This window comes from Neophocaena asiaeorientalis, unplaced genomic scaffold (assembly GCF_003031525.2).
Source record: "Neophocaena asiaeorientalis asiaeorientalis breed wild unplaced genomic scaffold, Neophocaena_asiaeorientalis_V1.1 scaffold671, whole genome shotgun sequence".
Taxonomy (NCBI): Eukaryota; Metazoa; Chordata; class Mammalia; order Artiodactyla; family Phocoenidae; genus Neophocaena; species Neophocaena asiaeorientalis.
The window spans coordinates 2,352,845-2,371,591 of record NW_020175533.1 but is presented as its reverse complement, the minus strand read 5'-3'; the positions used below and the strand labels follow the sequence as shown (position 1 = coordinate 2,371,591).

The following is an 18,747-nucleotide window of genomic DNA, read 5'->3' as shown; positions in this document are numbered from 1 at the left end:
CCATCTGGTAACTCTACATTTAACCTTTGGGGAATTGCCAGGCTGTTTTTCAAAGCAGCTGTACTGTTTACATTCCCACCAGCAATTTGTGAAGATTCTGATTTCTTCATATCCTCGCCAACACTTGTCATTATCTGGCTTATTATAGCCTTCCTAGTGTGAAGTGGTATCTCATCCTGGGGATTTGCCTTTGTTTTATTAATTTAATATTATGTTTCTAAGATTCATCTGTGTTGTCACACGTAGCTGGTCATTCATTTTCACCATGATATAATATCCTCTTGTGTTAATGTACTACAATTTGATTCATTTTTCTGTTGATGGATAATTGGGTTGTTTCCAATTTCTTTTGCTTTTATAAATAAAATATTCTTGTACACATGTGCAAGAGTTTCTCTAGAGAATATGTATATATGTATATATCTAGGAGTGGAGTTGCTGGTCTATAGGGCACACAGTACTCAAGTTTATAAAATAATGCCTACATGTTTTTCCACCATCAACAAGATTTCTGTCAAGCACATTTCTCCACCATTTGGAATTATCAGACCCTCTTTTGCCAGTTTCATGGGTTTCTTGATTTGCATTTCCCTGATTATGAATGAAGCTAAGCCTATTTTCTTGTGTTTTTAACCTTATAATTGTTCTTTTTTTGACATGTTTGTCTTCATGTCTTTTGCCCATTTTAAAAAAATTAGGTCATTTGTCTTATTGATGTGTGCAGATTCTTTATATATTCTGCATATTCATCTCCTATCACTTATATATGTTACAGACATCTGGCTTGTCTTTTCTTTATGGTATCTTTTGATGAACGAAACTATTGATTTTAATGTAATTTATCACTAGGAATTCCCTGGCAGTCCAGTGGTTAGGACTTGAACCCGTGTCCCCTGCATCAGCAGGCAGACGCTCAACCACTGCGCCGCCAGGGAAGCCCAAAAATTTTACATATATATACACATATATATATAATGTAATTTATCATTAATACCATAGTTTATACTTATTGTCTCTTTTAAAAGACCTATTTAGATATTTAGTCATCTCATTATTGTGGCCAAGAATGTTTATTATAATTATTTCCCGTTCCTCAAGAAATTAGCTTATCAAAATGATCCTCTATAGCAGGGGTCCCCAACCCCCGGGCCGCGGACCGATACTGGTCCACGGCCTATTAGTAACCAGGCCGCACAGCAGAAGGTGAGCAGCGGGCAAGCGAGCAAAACTTCATCTGCCGCTCCCCATTGATCCCCATCGCTCGCATTACCGCCTGAACCATTGCTCATGTTACTGCCTGAACCAATCCACCCCCCACATCCCGTGGAAAAACTGTCTTCCATGAAACCGGTCCTTGTGCCAAAAAGGTTGGGGACCACTGCTCTACAGGGAGTATTCCTTTGTCTGTAATACTCTTTTTTTTTTTTAACTTTAAGCATGTCAGAGAATGGAAAATATTGGGAAAAACACAAGGTGGTTCATACTTAAGGTCTATGTCTTATAGACAGGATACACACTTAAATTTGGTTGGTGAAATATTCTGAAACTCTTCTAGGTGGCAGAGGGGAGTGAATACATAAAAATTGTGGTCTGCCAACAACATATTCCTTCAGTAACAAATCTTACGTTAATGAGAGAACGGAACACACAATTAAGAGACTCTACTCTGTTTTAAGCAATGAGACACAGAGACAAATGAAGAAATGTGTCTTTTTTTAACCTTGATTTAGGAAGAGGACCACCAAGCCCGGGTAGAAGAGGCAATCACCCGCATGCTTGTGTGTGCCCTGAAAACTGCAGAGAATCCACATGATACGAGAGCTTGGTTAAACCCAACTGAGGTAGGTCCCTTCTGGTTTTCATCATGGCAGTTAGTATCCTGTGATAAACCAATCCCGGCTGGAACATTTGTTTTCCGATTTATGTAAGTGCCTATAACCATTTTAAAGAGTTTTTCTTTTTCCTTAGGTTGAGGAAACATCCCATGAAGTCAATTGTCGCTACTTAAATGGAGCCGTTTCTGCTTATTTTGATCATTATGGAACATCTAAGGTAGTAGAAACCCAAGCGCCAAGCACAGACGGAGAGTACGTGATAAAGGAAGAATTAAATGTGCACAGCCACATGGAGGTAGAACAAACTAGTAGCCACAACTTAACCTTGAGAACAGTAAAACAGGAGGCAGCAAGTCCCTTTGGTCCTGATCTGGTTCCTGTGATACCAGGTTCCCAAGAACCACCCTCAGAAAGAGGAGGCATGTTTGAAAGTGATGGTGAAGACTTTGTTGGCAAAAATGGAAAACGCTTTGGAAAATTGCATTATACCAAGAGACAACAGATGATGAGTGAAAGTGAGAATGCAGTTGTGGAACAAATTGCTTCAAATAGTACTGTGGCCCCTTCCCAATCATTCATTTCTACAGATGACTTGCTGGATTGCTTGGTGAATCCACAGGTAACCAGGATAGTGGCACAACTTTTGATTCAAGGAAGAAGTTTGCGACTCTAATAGAAAATAACTTTTTCAGTAATACTTTAAGAATATTTTTTAAATAATATAGTTTTAAAATAAAAGATGAAATGGCAAAAAGGCAATTTGCATATGCTTATAAATGTCCTGTTCTCACCTAATTAACATTTTAGTCTCTTGCCACCTTCTTGCATACACATTGCTCTTTGGACAACCTGGCTCTTTGTTATTGGTAGGCCTCTTTCTTCAGTGCCTTTGCCTTTCCTTTCCTATCTCATCAGCCTATCTCAAATGTAAGCCCCTAGTGTTCTCACCAAGAAATAGTCTCTCCATCAGCAGGGGTGACCTGCTGCTTGTTTTTGTAAATAAGGTTGTATTGGAACACAGCCATGCCATTCATTTACATATTGTCTGTGGTGGCTTTAGGGTTACGGTGGCAGAGCTGAGTGGTGACAGAGGCAGTATGGCTCGAAAAGCTGAAAATATTTTAAAAGTTTGCTAACTCCTGATCTAATGCATCCATTGGGTGAATTCTAGCTTTTTGGGAGGTAGGGGTGCGGTGGTTAATTTCAGTAGCTATCATGGATTCTTTGTCATAAGATGGTGTGGGAAGATTTATGATTGTTTTAAGTTCTTGATCTCTTAATTCAAATGCAGGTTGAAGTCTAGCCTTGATCTGAAGTGATCACATTTCTCAAATCTGTAGAATTCTCACAGGTTAACCCCTGTAATCCAGAGCAGAATACCAATCAGGAGAAAAGTAGGTGGGGGCCCAATAAGAGGCCTCCTTGTGTAAGGAACTGGGACATCTAGGAACACCAGCCCTGGAATAAAAAGGACCAAATGCTACTGACTCCTGAAACTAACTAAAAGCTTGGCTTAGTGAACTTGATCCCACTCTCATTACATTTGCAATATGTGGGGTAATTATTATCATTACCGTCTAAGTAAGAATTTAAAAATTATAAAAACATATTGAACTCAGTAACCATTCAAAACAGAAAAGATACACAAAGTCACCTTTTAAGGAGAATTGACTACTGGCCCCATCCTTCTCAGGTCAAACTGATGGTATCAGTAAATCCCAAGAGAGTACGTACTTTCTGGGAGAAAGGAGGAAGGGAGATGAACATGCCCAGGAAAAGAAGGGTCTGAAAAAAGACCCTTCTGTAGCACTTACCACCATCTGACTACTATATATTTGCCTATTTATTTGATTACTATCTCCCCCAACGAGAATGTCACTGCATGAAGGTTTGGACTTTGTTTTGATGATTGTATATTTGCAGAGTCTTGATCAGTGCCCAGCACATGGTAGGTGCTGCTTAAATATTTGAGTGGATTTTTTAAAAAGGAGACCTTGTTGGCCGATACTCCTTCAGAAGCACTGGGGCAGAGGATGTCGTGGCTAAAGGTGAGATGTCTGTTACCTGTAGTAGGTATATCCCTATCGCAGAAATAGACATTTGTCTTCAGCTATATATTTTTTTTTACACCTGCCCTCACTGAGAGCTCCCCCATACCCTCCTTCACACAGAATTCCCTGCCCCACTCCCTCCCCCAGGGTTCCTCCCCCGCTCCCTCCCAGATATTTTATTATATTTGCTTCTACTTGGACCAGTGTTTTTCAAGTTGTAGATTGTGACCCATTAACAAGTCATAAAATCAATTTAGTGGGTGAGACCAGCATTTTTTTTTTAATGGAGCAGGATATGTAATTTCAGTTAATTCAATAGTAAATATAAGTATTATTTTGTGAAACTGTCCAGGAAAAATTGTTTTCAGAGTAAATATACTTCATAAATCTTTGCAGTTATATCTGTGTGTGTACTGGGCCTGATATAAAATGTATTTCTTAGTGTATGCTAGGGTCAGAAAGGTTTGAAAGCTGTTCTGAGGGCAAAGTATTGATTTCAGTTAGAGGTAATAGTTTCTGGCATGCAGAGACCTGGGTGGAGAGTTAAGACATTGATATGAATGCATTCGAAATGTAAATGGGTGTTGGGAGATAATTTCCTAATTTTGTAGAGATAGAGATTATGACACGGCAAGAGATCCTGGCTATCTGCAACTGGGGAGTGTGGGAAGGAGAAAAGACAGTCAAAGGGAGAGATGGTCAGCCACCAAGTAGGGTCCCATTTCATCCTGCATTTCTCAGAAGAGCCTGCCCGAATGAGTGAACTTAATTATTAAATATTAATACTTTGACCCTCCAGGGGTTAGAGGGATTGAAGTGTTACACCTAAAGTTACAGTATCCACGTATAAGCAGGGTGATCTATCCAGAAGGCAAAGTAGCTAGGGCCCCTGAGCTTTTAGGGTCTACAGAAATGTTTTAGTTTCTTTAAAAATAAAAAAAAAGAATATAATCTAGTTTCGATTACCTTCGTGTTTATACCAATGCAGTAGCGAAGTATCATGTTTAACACTTTTCATGGAGTAAGGGGCCTACAAAGGCAAAATTGCCTGGGGCCCATGAAAGTCCTAAGCAGCTCTGGGTATCAGGGATATCAGAATCGTTTGAGGGGCTTGCTGAAGATGCAGATCTGGGTACCACTCTAGAGCTATGGAATTTGCCTCCTTTGGGATGGGCCAGATTTTGCAGTCTCAGCAAGCAACTGAAGTGCTTCAAATAGCAAAGAAGTTTAAGAATCTCTGGCCCTGGAGTAGACCACCAAGACCTAACACGGGCTCAAAGTGGGTGTGTTTTAGCAGGGGCTACTTCTTGGGGTCAATCCGCCCTTCAGATTTACTGAACTAAAGCTGTACTGTGCCCTTCCTGTAATTTTCAGCTGAATGCTATTGATACTGTGAGGATCCCTTAATGCTGTCATGTTTCGTTGTGGTCTTCTATCAGCAGTGGCCTGTGTTTATCATCAAGCTCTCCTGTAATTGCCCTAAAGGATAAAGATGTTTAACCACCAAATAACATTTTCCAAGCATTTTATTCAAAAAGGAGGAAATATTTATTTTAAACAGTTTTTATTGAAGTAGAGTTGATGTCTATTATGTGTTGCATGTGTACAACACAGTGATTCACAATTTGTAAAGGTTGTACTCCATTTATAGTTATTATAAAATACTGGCCCTGTTCCCTGTGTGGTGTGACGTATTTCTTTAGACTGAGGGTAACTATAACATTTACAGAGTGAATCATCTCATCATACTTGGTGCAATACACCCTGATATTCAGCCTTGCCTAAGTTAACCAAACCACTGGAGAACAAGAACAAATTAGAGAGCACGTCTCTCCTTTTTTATTCCTTACATTCATTGTCAAGCCCAAGTTCAGATGCCAGTGGCTGGGAAGCTACTCCTAAGCAATAAGAAGTCTCTGCCAATCCACTTAAAAAACAGCAACAGCAAGAAAAATTTCAAGACGTCTGTGTTTAATGAAGCAGCAGCTATGGCCCCCTCAACCTCCTTTTCTTGAAGTGCAGGCATTGCTCCCTGGGGCCAAGAAAGGGTGCCTTTATCCTCCTGGTGACCCCTAGCATCCAAGTTCATCATCTGTCCTGGCTCCCCATGGGCATAGCTCTGGCCTCTTGGCCTATAGAGCTTCAAATGAAGAGACTCTACAATGAAAACCAAAGCCAGAAGGGACAAGGCCAAGGAAATATGAGGATAATTCACAGATTGTCTGAGATATTCCTGAATCAGTAACATTAACCTAGAAGCCATGTTCTATAGTGGGAAGAGCAAGGGGCTTGATGACACAGAGACCCAGATTCAGTTGCTGGTTCTGAGGCCTGTTACCCAGGTGACTTAAGGCAAGGAAGCTTCTTGTGTTCTGAGCATCAGTTTCCCCAGCTTTAAAATGGGGGTATAGTTCTTACCTCACAAGAGTGTTTGGGGGAAAAAAATAAATAGTGTTATGTGAAAGCACCTATTATAGTACCTGGTTAATGTAGGCACTCAATAAACAGTTTTAGAGTCTGAAATTTACCTGAGGAAGTTAAAAAAGAAACTTTCCATTACTATCCTATAGCTACTGAGTTAGCAAATTAGTAATATGACTGCTTAATTCCTTTGGTTTATTTATGCACAAGGCTTTAAAATCATCAAAAGCTAGGCTGCCAAGGAAAATGTGCTGTTTAATACCCTTAGATTCATTTAATCTTAACATAGTAGAAGGGGTTCATATTGAAAATATAGCAGGCATTATCCCTTTTTTCCACTGGGCAGAACTAAGACCATGAATAAAAGTTATAAAAAGGCAGGTTTGGGTTCAACTTTAGAAAGGACCAAAGGAAACAGGGCTGCTGCACTGCACAACTCCATGGGGTACAGCTCACCTCATCCCCAAGCTAGACCACAGCCCCCTGGACTGCGCAGGACATGGCCGCACTGCAGTCCCAGAGCCCTGACCAGAGCTGCCCCACATGTCCACAGGCTGCTTTGTGAAAAAGCTCCCTGCCATGGAATCTCATCGATTTGAGGCAAAGTGACAATAAGTCAAGGGTGTTGAAGAGATGGTTCCCACTTTGGTTAGGAGTCTGACAGGGCTTCTTCATTCTTAAGTGGTTTATGAAACACTTATGCAGCATCTATTGTACATCAGGCACAGACCTCAGCCCAGGGATACAGAAAATTAGACACCATCCCTGCACCCAGGGAAGACAGCAGCCCCACCCACTTAGTAATACTGTGCTCCCCACAGCAGTATGGAGTCCTGACATGATACCAGCTGTCTCTCAGTGGCAGCTGAAGTTATATCACTGTGTCCTCTGCCTTTAAGATTAATGTTATTCTTATATGTGGAATCTAGAAAAATGGTACAGATGAACCTATTTTCAGGGCAGGAATAGAGATGAAGACGTAAAGAACGGACGTGTGGACGTGGAGGGGGAAGTGGGGGTGGGATGAACTGGGAGATTGGGATTGACATGTATACATTACCAGTGTAAAATAGATGGCTAGTGGGTACCTGCTGTATAGCACCGGGAGCTCAGCTCAGTGCTCTGTGGTGACCTAGATGCGGGGGATGGCGGGGGGCGGGGATCCAAGAGGGAGGGGATATATGTATACACATAGCTGATTCACTTGGTTGTACAGCAGAAACGAACACAACATTGTAAAGCAACTATACCCCGATTAAAAAAAAAAGATTAATGTTATACCCTCCTTCCTGGAAATAAACACCTGTACGTCTACAGATGTGATATCCATGGTTGAGGACACACAGTTGTAACTCTAAGTTATCCAATTAAATTCTCAAATTCTCAAGATAGGTTCATTCCAGTTTGAAGAGGCTGGAGAATGTCTGATTTCAGTGACAAGGGTCCTCTGATCTTAGAAAAAGCTGTTAAGAGAAAAAAAACCTACAGCTTGCTTTACAGTTAGCTATGTATAGATGAATAATATCTTCTGCAAAGGATACCAAAATGTTAACGTCTAAAAGTAATGAGGTACTCTGGGTAAGCCTGGTAGTCATAAAATACCACAAATAAATTTGGATTTTGCACACAATCTGTGACAGTGTCATATGAGTCAGTAGGATTTTGGGGGTCCTTTAGAGGAGGCACAATTAATGACTTGTTTCCAACTGTGTAGGATCCAGTGAGTACTCGCACATAATACATACGCTTCTTCCCATTTGCGTCCGGTCTGGAGTATGTATCACTGGCAGAATAATGGGCACTGACAGCGAAATAGGTTCCCTTTCCATATGCCGTAGCTGTGAAGAGAAAAAGAAAACATCTTTAAGGATTTCAATTTAGTCTATAATTTGACATGTTGACCCAATATGTCAAATAATGTTAAAATAATGTTCAGTTCTCTCTAAAGCTTCTTTTAAATTTTTTCGTGTGTTTTTTATTCTTTTTTTTTTTGGTTATGTTGGGTCTTCGTTGCTGCATGCAGGCTTTCTCTAGTTGAGGCAAGCGGTGGCTACTCTTTGTTGTGGTGTGCAGGCTTCTCATTGCAGTGGCTTCTCTTGTTGCGGAGCATGGGCTCTAGGCACACAGGCTTCAGTAGTTGTGGCACGTGGGCTCTAGCGCGCAGGCTCAGTAGTTGTGGCGCACGGGCTTAATTGCTCTGTGACAAGTGGGATCTTCCTGGACCAGGGCTCGACCCCGTGTCCCCTGCATTGGCAGGCGGATTCTTAACCACTGTGCCACCAGGGAAGTCCCTGGTTTTTTATTCTTAAAAATCATTTCCCCACCCTGGAGGGCCAGTCAGTCCCTTCGGGATGAAATACAGTGAGTCTAACCTAAAACTTTGGCTGTTACATGGCCCCCAACAATGAGAGAACACAACACCATCCATACTGTCCCCAGCCAGCTTGGGTTCTCATGGCTGACACCTCATTTGAAGCAGCCAGATTACTTGCGTCCTTACCATTCTTTCCAGCATAACTGCGGTTAAAGCCTTTTCCGTTCACAAGTGTCACTGAGTCGGCATCTGTCCCATGGAAGAGCAGCTTCTCATTTATTAACTGGCCATTTTTGGCGTCCATGTTGTTTTTCTTTGTCTGGTAGTGTTTCCAGAGCTCTGGATTCTGGATCCTCTCAATCTGCAAATCAATAAGGAAAAATTTGCTGTCAGTGCCAAGAGCCCTTGGCAAGATACAACAGATGAAACACGACCATTATTTCTCATAAGTATATACAAATTACAATAAACAGCAAATTCAATGCCAGATGGCAAATTTCTACATTCAGAAGTCTTTTTAGATCCAGAGTTTCACAGAAACAGGCCTTGGTAAGAACGTTAATTTAATTTTAAACATCTTTTATGTACCACATGAGAGCAGACAATGTTTAGGATCTTAAGTCCTCATTATTTGAACTTGGCTGACCAAAGCCTCTTCAACTCCTAACTGCTCCTGTTGCCATCTACCTCACTATGTCACTTTGTCTCTCCTCCAGTGAGAGAGTATTCTAACATTGGGAGAAGCACTAGTGTCTAGGCAAGAAGGAAATTAATTAGTGAAAATTAATCTCTGGTCCAGTTGGAAGAGTGGGGCATGAATCCTGGTGGGAGGGGATCTGGTTATAGACCAAAGTGGCCATGCTCTGACCATACTCTTTGGCCTCCAGGGCTGTGGTGGAAACTCCTTGGGTCTTGGATTGCAGATCAGTTTCTACACTCCCCTAATTACCAGGTGGTGGCAGTTTCATAAGGTTGACTTGGGAAAGAGTGAAGGATGGGTAAGGGAGGCAAGGACCCTCATGGACAGGCACAAGGTGAAGGTTCCACGTGGTCAGAATCTTCCAGTCCAGGGAACTCTCAAGTCTGACACTATTATTACCTGCCTTTATTGGGTTCTTCTTCTTCTTTTTTTTTTTTTTTCCAGTTTTGGGTTTCCCGTTTTTAATTAAGATACGATTAATACAACTTAATACAATTAAGTTTGCAGGCTTCTCTGGTGGCACAGTGGTTAAGAATCCACCTGCCAATTCAGGGGATGTGGGTTCGAGCCCTGGTCAGGGAAGATCCCACATGCCGCATGCACCACAACTACTGAGCCTGCGCTCTAGAGCCCACGAGCCACAACTACCAAGCCCTTGTGCCACAACTACTGAAGCCCAGGCACCTAGAGCCCGTGCTCCGCAACAGGAGAAGCCACCACAATGAGAAGCCCGTGCACCGCAACAAAGAGTAGCCCCCGCTTGCCACAACTAGAGAAAGCCCACGTGCAGCAACGAAGACCCAGTGCAGCCAAAAATAAATAAAATTAATTTAAAAAAAAGATACAGTTTGCCCTCTAGTTCCAAGTCTCAGCATTATCATGTATTTTGTTTATCCAATTTATAATCTTAAATTTTCTTTTTCCTTTTACCTACAACTGAGTTTCTAATCTTCAGACTACTTCCACTTTATTTCTATTTACTTTAAATCTTATTTATTTTACTCATTTTTAAAAGCCTTAAAATTTTATTCACATCGAGTTTTGAAACCATTCTTAATTTCTTAGTCCTTTTATTCTTGTTTCTCACCCTTTTTTAGTATATATGCTGAAGTGAGCACAAACCCTTTTAAAATTTAATAACCACACAAAGAAAATTATTTCAAGTAATTTTGAACACAGTAATCTGAGTCTGTATTCCTAGTAGGGTAAATTCTAAGCTTCACTTAGTAGGCTTACTTTAGCAGCAGGCTTCTGGCTATGATAGACTACTTGTATCAGACCAAACTTCTTGCCAACAACTACTAGAAGAGCTAGTGGGAAAAAAGTCTGTTTGAAGGCAACAAGGATTTGAGCCAAGTTCCTGGAGAGAAGGGAAGTGCAGAGTGAAACAAAGTCAGAAGATAACAGAGTAACTTCTTCAAAGTGCTTAAAGAAAATGACTACCAATTCAGAATTTTGTACCCAGCAAAAATATCCTTCAAAGAATGAGGGTGAAATAAATTTTCAGACAAACTGAGAGAATTCATCACTACCAGACCTGCACTAGAAGAAATACTAAAGCCAGAGGAAAATGACCCCAGATGAGGCACAGAAATACAAGAAGGACTGAAAAGTAGTGGGATGAAAGGGTAAATATGTATATAAAATTATATACACAAACACACACACATATCTGAGTCACTTTGCTGTATACCAGAAACTAACACAGTATTGTAAATCAACAATAGTTCAATAAAAGTAAATAAATAAAGCTTCTTTGATGCCTCACCTACAAAATATATTCTTGCAAAAAATATTCATCTGAATTTACACAAGCCTTTCAACCTAACTCCAAGCTTACCATAAATAAAGCGGATAGAGGAATAAATTAAATGACACCATGGGCAATCAGACAAACCTAGAATCTGTAAGAAAACTGCTTGGATTCTTAAAAAATCTAGGTGAGACAGAGCCAGAATGTGGAACATTCTACAATACAACTAGCTTAAACTCTTCTAAAATTTCAATATCATGAAATACAGTGTTTAAAAATGCAGAAGTACTGTTCTATATCAGAAGAGATAAAGGAGACACAATGACAAAATGCAATGTGTGAGTCCAGATTGGGGGCAGGGATTGGGAGGAAGTTATAAGAAAGCTGTTTTGAGCCACGGGTGATTTGAATATTGACCTTCTATTGGATATTATTATAAAGGATAATGATATTTGTGTTATTTAAGAGAATGTTTCTATTCTTAGGATACATATGCTATAATATTTAGGAGTTCATGATATCTGCAACTTACTTTCAATTGTTTCAGGAAAAACAGAGTGAGGGGAAAAAAAGCAAATGTTACAAAATTGTTGAATCTAGGTGGAAGTTCATGGGTGTTAAAAAATCTTAGTCACAAGACATGACAGTCATGAAGGATGACAGACCACCCATTTTTCATGTTAGTGCTTTTGCACTACTAGATACCTCCACAGAGGTGCCTTAAGTGCAGCCTAGCTCTGCTTTTACTGATGTCATAGACTGGGATTTCACATAAGATTTTATTTGAAAAAAGGGTTGCACTACAAAAGGGTAGTGAAGTCATTTCTCTGGTGAAGGTCTGCCAACACATGGTAAGACTCCAGGGCCCAGTGCAGACATTTCTCGTCAACGGGGTGGTCCTGCTCAATTTGGACTTGACATCTCATCCCAGTGTGCCAGTCAGCCACTCCCAGAGGACTGTAATTGGTATCTTTAATGAAACTTATTGTCTCAGAACCAGACCATGAAAGAGCTGCGTACTTGAATTACATTTTCTTGGTACCACATATAATTGTTTTGCTCAACATACAGGGATCTATCTACTTGGCAAGGTTATTTATTCTTCCAGTTTTATTAAGATATATTTACGTTCATATAGCACTGTGTAAGTTTAAGATGTACAGCATAGTGGTTTGACTTACATATATCATGAAAAGATCATCGTAAGTCCAGTGAACATCCATCATCTCATATAGATACAAAATTAAAGAAAAGAAATTTTTTCCTTGTGATGAGAACTCCCAGGATCCACTCTCCCAACAACTTTTACACATAATATAGTGTATGAAAGCACTGTTGATTGTATTTATCATGTTGTACATTACATCCCCAGTACTCATTTATCTTATAACTGCAAGTTTGTACCTTTTGCCTACCTTTCATCCAGTTCCCTCTCCCTATACCCCGTCTCTGGTAACCACAAATCTGATCTCTTTTTCTATGAGTTTGTTTATTTTTGAAGTATAACCTACAACACTGCTAGTTCCTGTTACACAGCATAGCGATTCAATACTTCCATATATTTCAATGATCACCAAGATAGGCCCAGCCATGATCAGTCACCATACAAAGATATGATATAATTATTGACTATATTACCCACACTGCACATTTCATACCTGTGACTCAGCAATCTCTCTAACCTATTCCTCTCCTTCCTACATTGAGGGATTAAAAACAAATGGTATAAAATTTGATACTGAATTTGTGAGGAGGACTCTGAAGATATTCTCTAGTACTTATTCACAGGAGAACTCTTTCAGGAGTCAGTCTCAGTATTGTGAAAAACTGTTGAGTCTCCTGATCAAATGCTTTGCTCTTTGATTTATGGACATTATGAATCTTATAGCTGAGTGTTTACTTCTTTACTTTGTCTACTAGGAAGATCAAGGACAAATTTGAGGGCCTTCTCTAGTAACTATCTAGGACGTCATGTTATGTATTTTTGTGAACTAACAATACCTCTAATTATCTTAATTTCCCTGCCCTACTTTTCTTTTTGTCCATATTTATGTTATCTGAAGATATCTTTGTAGTACGCTTCAAATCTTTTTTGAATTATTATGTAATAATAATAATGTATTATTAAGTACATGAATAAACAGAGTGGCGGCAGTACAAATAGGGAATAAGAGAAAATTTGCAAAGAAAGACAATGCAGGCCTTACTGGCAGACTTGTTATTACAGATGAAGGGAAGGTACTCAAGGATCTCTAGCTTTACTCAGAAAGTGACGGAACCAAAGACAGAAAGCAGGAAGGAAGGGGAAATGATGAGATGAGTTAGATTTTAGGGAAATTGATTTAGCAGACAGATATTTAAGTGGAGACTTTTAGGCCACTTGGGAACTCAAGTTCTAGAGCTTGAGTCAAAGATCCAGGTCGGTGATGTTGATTTGAGAGCTATCAACACTGAAATAATAGCTGCAGCCAAGAAGAGTAAAAACGTTCCCTGGTGAACTGCAGAGACAGAATACCAAAATGTAAATCCTGTGGGTTACCTAGGATTAGGGGTTTAGAGGAAGAACAGATGCCAGTGAAAATGAAAGGAACATTAGTTAAAGAAGGAGAAGAAAGCATCAAAATAATACTGTCCTAGAACTCAAGGGAGAAAAATAATTTCAAAAAGGAAACTTTCTAAATTAATGTTTAAAAGCAGAAGATGCCAAAATAAGGGAAATGAACAGGGAAAGGACCGCTGGATTATCAAGGAAGCAAGGACTGTTGATCTGTGAATAGTGGAACTATTATACTGATCTGATTCGCTAGTTATCAACTCCAGCTTTGCTAGTTATCAACTCCAACTTTGGAGCCATATCTAGGAGTTATTATTAGCTTGCTTCACAAAGTAGACATATATCTTTATTATTCTAATATATTACAATCTAATATGATATTGTAATAACTGACACAAGAATTTCAGTGTCTCAGTAATCATAGTGACATGAGTAGGATCTAGAATTTAAAAACTAATTGCCATAATATATTCTAATTCTGGGTAAAAAATGTGATAGGAAGTGAATGAAAATGTATTTATCCAGGACGATGATACCTCTATTTCCACCGTGTAGAAACTCCATGTCAGCGGAAGGCTTACCTTCTCTATGATGAAGTCTGCACAGGTCTCATTAAACTTGCTTGCCACCGTTTTGTATTCTGAATTATCAGGCTGTAGCTCAACCACACAGACTTTCTGCTGCTTCATATCACTCCAGTATAAGGGGATCTCAACTGCAAAGCAGACATTTGAAAACTCCCTCGCACCTAGAAAGGCTCATCCGTATAGTCCACATTCCTGGTATGCTTTGAAAAACTGAGTATCATTTGTGGTCTTGTTTTACAGTCTCCTAATTCAAGGTGTTCAAGAAGCCCCTTATCTTTCTAGAAGAATGTTTTCAAAATGTGGACCACAGATAACCCACCTCAGAACCAACTATAACACTTGCTTAAAAAAAAACTCACAGGGCTTCCCTGGTGGCGCAGTGGTTGAGAGTCCGCCTGCCAACGCAGGGGACGCGGGTTCGTGCCCCGGTCCAGGAAGATCCCTACATGCCGCGGAGCGGATGGGCCCGTGCGCCATGGCCGCTGAGCCTGCGCGTCCAGAGCCTGTGCTCCGCAACGGGAGAGACCACAACAGTGAGAGGCCCGCGTACCGCAAAAAAAAAAAAACCTCACAGATCTACCGAATCAAAATCTCTGAGGGTGGAACCTGGGTACCTGCATCTTAACAAGTCTGATCATGCTCAGATTTGAGAACTATTGGTGTAATGTAACTCAGCTGCATATTCTGTTCAGTCTCTAATCTGTCATAATTTAATAATTTTACATATAATATAAATGATTTCCCTACAATGTTTTCAATAAATGGTCATTAATGTTTTGCTTACAAATGCATGGCTTTTTGCCAGAACTCACCACAACCACCAGGCCTTCCACATCTATTCTTTCATTTCTTCACAGCATCCTTAACAGTTGGGTGGGTGGGAGGTTTTGCTACATGGCAGGTTGTGGTGGCAGCTCTATCTCCCCGTCTGCTAAACAGAATACTGTATTTGACTTGTCATTTCCCCAGGGTTGCTCAGAGTCTGAGGAATTCGTTCACATTGATCTCTCAATGTACTGAAAGCCAATTCAGTAGTTTTCAGTGGGGGATTTATGTGGTTCAAAGGCAGGAATAGCTGACTACACAAGACAAGCATTCCCTTCTCAGGAATCTTGAAGACTGCTTCCTGATGTGTGTGTCAAAGAATCTTATCCTCGGGGCAGAGGAGCTAGTGACTTCTGGGAGAAGATCCTTCAGGCTCCCCATCCATTCTGGGTCATCAGTCACAGACACAGAGTGCCCACTCTCTGACTAGGCTGTCTTCAGTCTTTTGTTCTAGAAAGGCTTGGGCTTCTTTACAGCCCATGGCTTTCCCTTTCCTGACAGAAGCAGCCATTACCTCCCCAACAAAACTGGCTCCGGGAAGCTGGTAAACTGTAGAGATGAGAACAAATGCAACATTTGACTATTGTTACCATTAAGATAATAATGATCAGCTGTTCGGTACACCCTGTGCTGTATTTTCGTGGCCAAAGTGTAAGCTCCTTCAGCTGAGACCAAGTTTTCTATTTTCTTCCATAAGGGTACTTGGATTTTATCTACTTGAACAACATTTTGATGTATGTACAACACACATCACAGGCATAAAGTAATGGACAACAAGCATGATAGTTTGATTCACCTTCAGATTTTGTATGGCGCTGAACAGGTAAACTCTTTCCGTTTGCATCTGTAGCAGTGTATGTTTTCAAGTCCACTGTGTAGCTCTGATGATTAATTTTAACATCAATTGTCTTTCTCTTTTGTTTCTTTGCATCCTCCAGTTGCATATTGGTAATTTTGTCAAAACTATGAAAATTTTTATCGTCCTTATATTGCCATTCCACAAAATCACTGGTACGATCTGCCAGGGATTCCTGTTCTTTGGACAATCTAACTCTCTTGATCATGTCCTCAATTGCATTTCTAACCTGTATCACATCTTTGGTAATTCCAGAAACCTCAATCAAAGGTCTTTCACGGTCCAAAGAAATGGAAATATTTAACTTCTTCTGAAGCTCATTCAATTCCCGGTATTCCTTTACATCAAAGTTTTTGATACATTCATCTTCACTGGTGTAGGGACACTGTTCCTTTTGAATGAGATCCTGTATCCAGAAAAGGACGTTTTCTACACTTTTTACATTTTCACCACACACCTGAAACATTGCTGATTCTGTTTTCTTTTCTAAAACCAAAGGAGTCTGTTTTGGGGGAGATTTACTTGAGAAGCCCAAGAATGCTAAAAAAGAAAAGAAAGGAAGATTAGCTCTTTCTTTCTTTCCTTCTTCCTTCCTCCCTCCCTCTTCCCTCCCTCCCTCCTTCCTCTCTTCCTCTCTCTCTTTCTTTCTTTGTCACCATGCTGTACATTACAATCCTAGGACTTGTTTATCTTTTAACTGGATGCTTTTACCCTTTTGACCAACTTCACCCATTTCACCCAACTCCCACACCCCCTGCACCCACCGGCAATCACCAATCTGTCCTTTGTATAAGTGCTATCATACAGTATTTGTCTTTCTCTGTCTTATTTCATTGAGCATAATGCCCTCAAGGTCCACACATGTTGTTGCATGTAGCAGGATTTCCTTCTTTTTTATGCCTGAGTAATATTCCATATACACCACATCTTCTTTATAATTCAGCTTTCAATGTTTCCATGTTGTGGCTATTGAAAATAATGCTGCAGTGAACATGGATTCCAGAGAGTGATTTCATTTCCTTCAGATAAATACCCAGAAGTGGAATTGCTGGATCCTATGGTAGTTCTATTTCTAGACTTTTGAGGAACCTCCATGCTGTTTTCCACAGTAGCTGCACCAATTTACATTCCCACCAACAGTGCATGAGGGTTCCCTTTTCTCCACATCCTCACCAACACTTGTTATTTCTTGTCTTTTTTTTTTTTAAATCATTTATTTTCCCCTATGTTTTCTTCTAGGAGTTTTATGGTCAGGTCTTAACATTTGAGTCTTTAATACTTTTTTTTTTTTTTTTTTGGCTGTGACATGTGGTATGTGGGATTTTAGTTCCCTGACCAGGGATCAAACCCATGCCCCCTGCAGGGGAAGCATGGAGTCTTAACCACTGGACCACAAGGGAAGTCCCTTGTTGTTGTGGTTTTTTTTAATATTTTATTTATTTATTTGGTTGCACTGGGTCTTAGTTGCAGCAGGTGGGTTCCTTAGTTGCAGCTCACCTGCTCCTTAGTTGTGGCATGTGAGCTCTTAGCTGTGGCATGCATGTGGGATCTAGTTCCCTGACCAGGGATCGAACCTGGGCCCCCTGCATTGGGAGCATGGAGTCTTAACCACTGTGCCACCAGGGAAGTCCCTCCCTTGTCTTTTTGATAATAGCTGTTCTATCATGTGAGGTGATCACTCATTATGATTTTGATTTCCATTTCCCTGATGATTAATGATGTTGAGCACCTTTTCATGTACCTATTGGCCAGTTGTATATCTTTTTGGAAAAATGTCTATTCAGATACTCTATTTTAAAATCAAATTGTTTGGGGTTTTTTCTATTGTTGTATGAGTTCTTTATATATTTTGGATTTAACCCCTTATCAGATATACGATTTGCAAATATTTTCTCCCATTCAGTGGGTTCTCTTTTCATTTTGTTTATGATTTCCTTTGCTGTGCAGAAGATTTTCATTTTGATGTAGTCCCACTTATTCATTTTGCTTTTGTAATTTTAGTGTCAAATCTAAAAAATCATTGCTAAGACCAGTGTTGAGGAGCTTACCCATATGTTTTCTTGTAAGAGTTTTATGGTTTCAAGTCTGTTTGTTCTACCTCAGTAAGAAGTGCCACTGGAATTTTGATAGGGATAGCATTGAATCTGTAGATTGCTTTAAGTAGTACGGATATTTTAACAATATTAATCCTTCCAATCCATGAGCATGAACTATCTTTCCATTTATTTGTATCTTCTTCAGTTTCTTTCATCAATGTTGTATATTTTCATGATACAGGTCTTTCACCTCCTTGGTTAAATTTATTCCTGGGTATTTTATTCTTTTTGATGCAATTATAAATGGGATTGTTTTCTTAATATCTCTGTGATACTTCATTAAAGATTAGCTATTTCAAGTCAGACAGAGAAAGACAAATACTGTATGACCTCACTGATATGCAGAATCTGAAAAAAAAAACTCATAGAAAAAGAGATCAGATTTATGGTTACTAGGAGTAACCATAAATTACTCCTAGTAAAGCGGGGTGAGGGTGGGAGGAGATTGGAGAAAGGCGGTCAAAAGATACAAACTTCCAATTACAAGATAAATAAGTACTAGAGATGTAATGTACAGAATGATGACTGTAATATTGTGATTTATAAGAAAAAATAGGGCTTCCCTGGTGGCGCAGTGGTTGAGAGTCCGCCTGCCGATGCAGGGGACACGGGTTTGTGCCCCGGTCTGGGAAGATCCCACATGCCGCGGAGCGGCTGGACCAGTGAGGCATGGCCGCTAAGCCTGCGTGTCCGGAGCCTGTGCTCCGCAACGGGAGAGGCCACAACAGTGAGAGGCCCGCATACTGCAAAAAAAA

The 18,747-nt window shown here is 40.1% G+C and overlaps 2 protein-coding genes across 7 annotated transcripts in view; one reads left to right on the top strand and one right to left on the bottom strand.

The window, feature by feature from the left end:
• The window catches only part of HSPBAP1 (HSPB1 associated protein 1), a 50,071-nt gene extending 47,482 nt beyond the window's left edge, over positions 1–2,589 (top strand). For both annotated transcript variants that reach the window (XM_024769294.1, XM_024769295.1), the window contains exons 7-8: positions 1,731–1,841; positions 1,969–2,589. In XM_024769294.1, the coding sequence (XP_024625062.1) occupies positions 1,731–1,841; positions 1,969–2,508 (651 nt within the window). In that variant the 3' untranslated portion in view covers positions 2,509–2,589. The remainder of the gene's footprint in view (positions 1–1,730; positions 1,842–1,968) is intronic.
• The window catches only part of PARP14 (poly(ADP-ribose) polymerase family member 14), a 64,266-nt gene that overhangs the window by 9,112 nt on the left and 36,407 nt on the right, over positions 1–18,747 (bottom strand). For 3 of the 5 annotated variants that reach the window (XM_024769291.1, XM_024769293.1, XM_024769289.1), the window contains 4 exons: positions 15,837–16,436; positions 14,210–14,343; positions 8,808–8,982; positions 8,053–8,145 (listed from right to left, as the gene is read on the bottom strand). In XM_024769291.1, coding sequence (XP_024625059.1) covers positions 8,053–8,145; positions 8,808–8,982; positions 14,210–14,343; positions 15,837–16,436 — 1,002 coding nt within the window. Of the gene's footprint in view, positions 1–2,710; positions 3,195–7,674; positions 8,146–8,807; positions 8,983–14,209; positions 14,344–15,836; positions 16,437–18,747 lie in introns of those variants that run through there. The other 2 variants (XM_024769292.1, XM_024769290.1) reach the window with 2 other exon arrangements.